Source organism: Monodon monoceros, unplaced genomic scaffold (assembly GCF_005190385.1).
Source record: "Monodon monoceros isolate NGI ecotype Baffin Bay Population unplaced genomic scaffold, NGI_Narwhal_1 Super_Scaffold_2, whole genome shotgun sequence".
NCBI classification, from domain to species: Eukaryota; Metazoa; Chordata; class Mammalia; order Artiodactyla; family Monodontidae; genus Monodon; species Monodon monoceros.
The window spans coordinates 32385003-32388855 of record NW_021703776.1 but is presented as its reverse complement, the minus strand read 5'-3'; the positions used below and the strand labels follow the sequence as shown (position 1 = coordinate 32388855).

The 3853-nt window shown below is 61.8% G+C and overlaps 1 protein-coding gene across 2 annotated transcripts; it reads right to left on the bottom strand.

Annotated features, from left to right (window-relative positions):
• Positions 1-1023: 1023 nt before the first annotated feature.
• Positions 1024-3617, bottom strand: SP8 (Sp8 transcription factor). 2 transcript variants are annotated; one of them, XM_029234194.1, is made up of 3 exons: positions 3509-3617; positions 2685-2781; positions 1024-2529 (listed from the first exon to the last, which is right to left on the bottom strand). In XM_029234194.1, exon 3 carries the CDS (start codon positions 2494-2496, stop codon positions 1027-1029), a length of 1470 nt encoding a protein of 489 aa, XP_029090027.1. In that variant the 5' UTR covers positions 2497-2529; positions 2685-2781; positions 3509-3617; the 3' UTR covers positions 1024-1026. The 2 variants fall into 2 exon arrangements, with proteins under 2 accessions (XP_029090027.1, XP_029090026.1); XM_029234193.1 differs by lacking the exon at positions 2685-2781 and having other exon boundaries at positions 3509-3611.
• Between the last annotated feature and the right edge of the window lie 236 nt (positions 3618-3853).

Sequence of the window (3853 nt, the reverse complement as noted above, 5' to 3'; positions counted from 1 at the left end):
GATAGTTAATCTGGTCTCACCGGAAAGGGTATTTTTGCATAAGAAAAAGACACCTACCCTCACCCCCACCCCCAGCCCCAACCCATAAGTTAAGTTAATGCGATCAAAATAACTTTGGGATCAATATTAGCAAAGTTTCGAGAGAAAGACTTGCTCACTGCTAGAGGAAAAGCTATCTAGAAGGGAAACCAAATGGAAGGATGCTGTTTTTTTATTTTCTTTAGTTTTTTTTTTCATTAAAAAAAAGTTATAAAGATAAAAGAAGGCTGCTGCATCGATTCACCAAGGCTGCCCTTAGCTGAAACTTGCTTCGGTTCCACCCCAGGGAACAAAGAAAAAGAGGCAGAGCTGACGTCGGAGAGCTAAACTAGGAAACTCTGGTCTCGGTGCCGCCAGATGGGCTCCCGACGGCTCTGCGCAGGACAGGCAGCGGCGCGCAGCGGCAGGGCAGGGCGCTCCGCAGCCTAGACGCCCAAGACTGAGGTTCTGGTACCAAGTCGCTAGCCCGGGGGGGGGGGGGGGGGGGGGGGCCATGGGTGGGCCTACTGCCTCGCCCTCCCCACGGCGCTGCTCAACCTTGCTCAGCCTAGTTGTTAACCGCACGTGCGGAGGCCCCCGGTCTCCCAGGCACTGGATCGGTCCAGCTCTACCTCCAGTGGCCGCTTTCCTCTAAAAGATGTGCCCGTCAAAGCTGGGGATGACGGAGGGAGGACGAGGAGGAGAGGACCAGAATTAAAGGCCCCGCAAGGCGCTGGCTTGGGCTGTACTGGGCTCCGACAGTGTCACCCGGTGGAGAGAGACAGCCAGGGCCCAGGAGAGCAACGCGTGTTACTTACATGTCCACATTCCCTTTACAAAGTTGTCACTGAGGGAGTTAAAAGAGAGAGGGAGGGACACGGACAGAAAGAGACAGAGAGAGTGAGCAGGGTGCACTGTAGAGAGGCTGGAACTGAGGCCAGGACCCACAGGGCCCAAGCGGACCAAGGTGGGAGGGGGAAGGCGAGAGGGGCAGGGGCGGGGTGCGCGTCACTCCAGGCCGTTGCGGTGCCCAGGCTCGGGGGGCTGCAGCAGCTCCGGGGAGTGGCAGGTCGGGCTGCCCGCGGCGCTGTGCTCGCTGTCGGTGTCGCTGCCCTTCTTGCCGCCGCTGCCTGACCCCGCCGAGCCGCCGCCGCCGCCGCCGCTGTGCGTCTTCACGTGCTTGCTGAGGTGGTCGCTGCGCATGAAGCGCTTGTTGCAGACAGGGCAGGCGAAGCGCTTCTCGCCGGTGTGGGTCCGCAGGTGCCGCTGCAGCTCGTCGGAGCGCGTGAAGCGCTTGCCGCAGAAGAGCCAGTTGCACACGAAGGGCCGCTCGCCCGTGTGCCAGCGCAGGTGCGCCTTGAGGTGCGACGTCTTGCCGTACACCTTGCCGCAGCCCGGGATGTGGCAGCTGTGCAGGCCCTTGCGCCGCAGGCTCGCCCCGGCCGGACCCAGCCGCTCCGCCTCCTGGCAGTTGGGGCAGTCGCAGGTGGCGCGGCCGGAGTAGCGGCGGGCGGAAGAGCGCGGGGAGCCCCCCAGCGGCGCAGACGGCCCTGCGCTCAGCATGGAGCCCGCAGCTCCGGCCAGCGGCGATGGGGCCGAGTCCGGGTAGGAGCCGGGCAGCACCGGCTTGAAGCCGTCCATGAGGTGCTGCCCGGCGGGGCTGAGCAGGTGTGAAGAGGCGCCGCTGCTGAAGGCTGAGTGGCTCAGGCCTGAGTAATCCGAGTTGTAGCCTCCGAGCGGCGAGTGCAGCGAGGTTTGGAGCCCCCCGGCGGCGGGGTGCAGCGAGCCGGGCAGCGCCGCCGCGCCGTTCGGGTTCTGCACGTCGATCCAGCCCGCGCCCACGTCCCACCAGCTGGAGGCGCCGGCCGAGCCCACGTCGCCGGCGGCGCCCAGGCCGGGGTGCGAGGGCTTGAACCACGACTCGTATGGGTGCGCCATGCCCACGCGCGGGTAGATGCCCTGCAGCCCGTCCACAGAGGTGTGCACCTTGGAGATGAACACTGGCTGGTGGGAGCCGTCCTGCGAGTGCGCGGAGGAGCCGCCGCCGCCGCCGCCGCCCCCGCCGCCGCCGCCCCCCGATACGCCAGGGGCCTGGAACACCGAGTAGTCGTTTGCGAAGGGAGAGCTCGAGGCGGCGGCGGCGGCTGCCGCGGCAGCGGCGGCAGCACTGCTGGAGGTTAGGGAGAAGGCGCTAGAGCCCGGCGAGCCGCCGCAGCTGAACGAGTCGGTCACCAGGGCCGCAGCCGCAGCCGCAGCCGCCGCGGCAGCCGCCGCGGCCGAGGACGAGCCGCCGTTCCTGGAGGGGCCCGACACGCCGAAGCTCGAGAGACTGGAGCCCACTACGTTGCAGCTGCCGGAGGAGGAGGACGAGGAACGTTTCCAGGGGTGGAAGCCTTTGCCGAAGGAAGATGAGCTGTCCGAGAGGGAGGAGGGAGACGGGCTGGGGCTGCCGATCTTATTACAGGTAGCAGCAAGCATGGCCAAAGGAGTCGATCCCAACCTCGGTTCTTCCTGAGAGAAGGAGGAGAGGAGAAGGGGTGGGGGAGGGGAGGTGGGCAAAGGGCCAGTGGGGGAGGGAAGAAGGAAATGTGCATTAGTCCTCCGGTAGCCTCCAAAACGCCCCACTGCACCCCATTTCTCGCTGCGGCGCGGCGCCACCAACTCACCTGGCTCCCCCAACAGCCCCGGCGCCCGGCTGCTTTCTACTCTACGGGAGGGGACAAGTTTGGCTGCCGGCGTCTGATTCGGGAGCAAAGCGCCATGCTAAAGAAGAGTTTGACAAGTATTCTCAGCTAAAACGCACACAAGGCCCCAGGCACTTCGAAACAAACAAGCAAGCAAAAAGTCCAGATTGGGGAGGAAGGAAGATTCCTTTGCGGAGAAGCCTGGGGAAAAACCATTGGATTGCTTTTAAGAGCGCTACCCCTGTAATCCACAGAAGAGCTTTGAAAATCCTGTTCCGGTCCCCAGAAACCCATCCTGGGTTGTTTCTCCCAGGCCAAAAGACGTCAAACTATAGGGCTGGCTCGCTCTTCCTGATTTTCTTTAAAAAAAAAAAAAAAGTCTACAATAGTAAAAAAGAGAAAGAGAGACGGGTTCAACGTACCTGCAAGACAAGGCGGGCTGCGGAATTTTCTAAGGGGAAGAGGGAAAATCTGCAGTTTGCCCAGGAGGAAAAACTTGCTCTCTTTACCCTCGAAATCGTCGCACGTAAAATGGGCTGGGCGCACGTCTCCCGGGCGGGGAGAGGCCGGGCGCTGCGAGGTGGCTTGTCTAAATGCCCTTCGAACCTTTTCCTGCTCTGAAAAAAGTGACTCTGCCCCCCTCTGCCCCCCTTTCTTTTCTCCAAACTCACTTGTATTTAAAGGGGGAAAAAAAAGCTCTCAATAGAGACTGATAGCCCGTGGCCTGGCCGGGGCGACTTTAACCCCCTCCGATCGGCAATAAAAGGAAACTAATTAAACCAGCAAGAGAAAATCCTGAGACTCACCCCTAGAAGTGAAGTTGCCATCACACAAAAGTGCCCTCCTCCTCTCAGAGGATCTTTTTTATATTGATAAATCAGAGGCAGTGTTTTTTTTAGAGGTGTGCAATACAATGATCAGTTCCGCCCATTCCACCACAATTGTAGCTCCCTCTCCGGCTTTGAAGTGCCGCGGAGGCGCGGCCAGCCAATCTGCGGCCTCGCCGGGCCGCGCCGCGCGCGCGCCGTGAGGTCATCGGCGCCGCCGCCGGCCGCCTCGGGGGGGGGGGGGGGGGGGGGGTGTTTGGAGCGGGAGCGGCGCGGGTGACTGTGTGTGTGTTGCAAAGCGGTTGTGTGTGTGTATAACAGTGT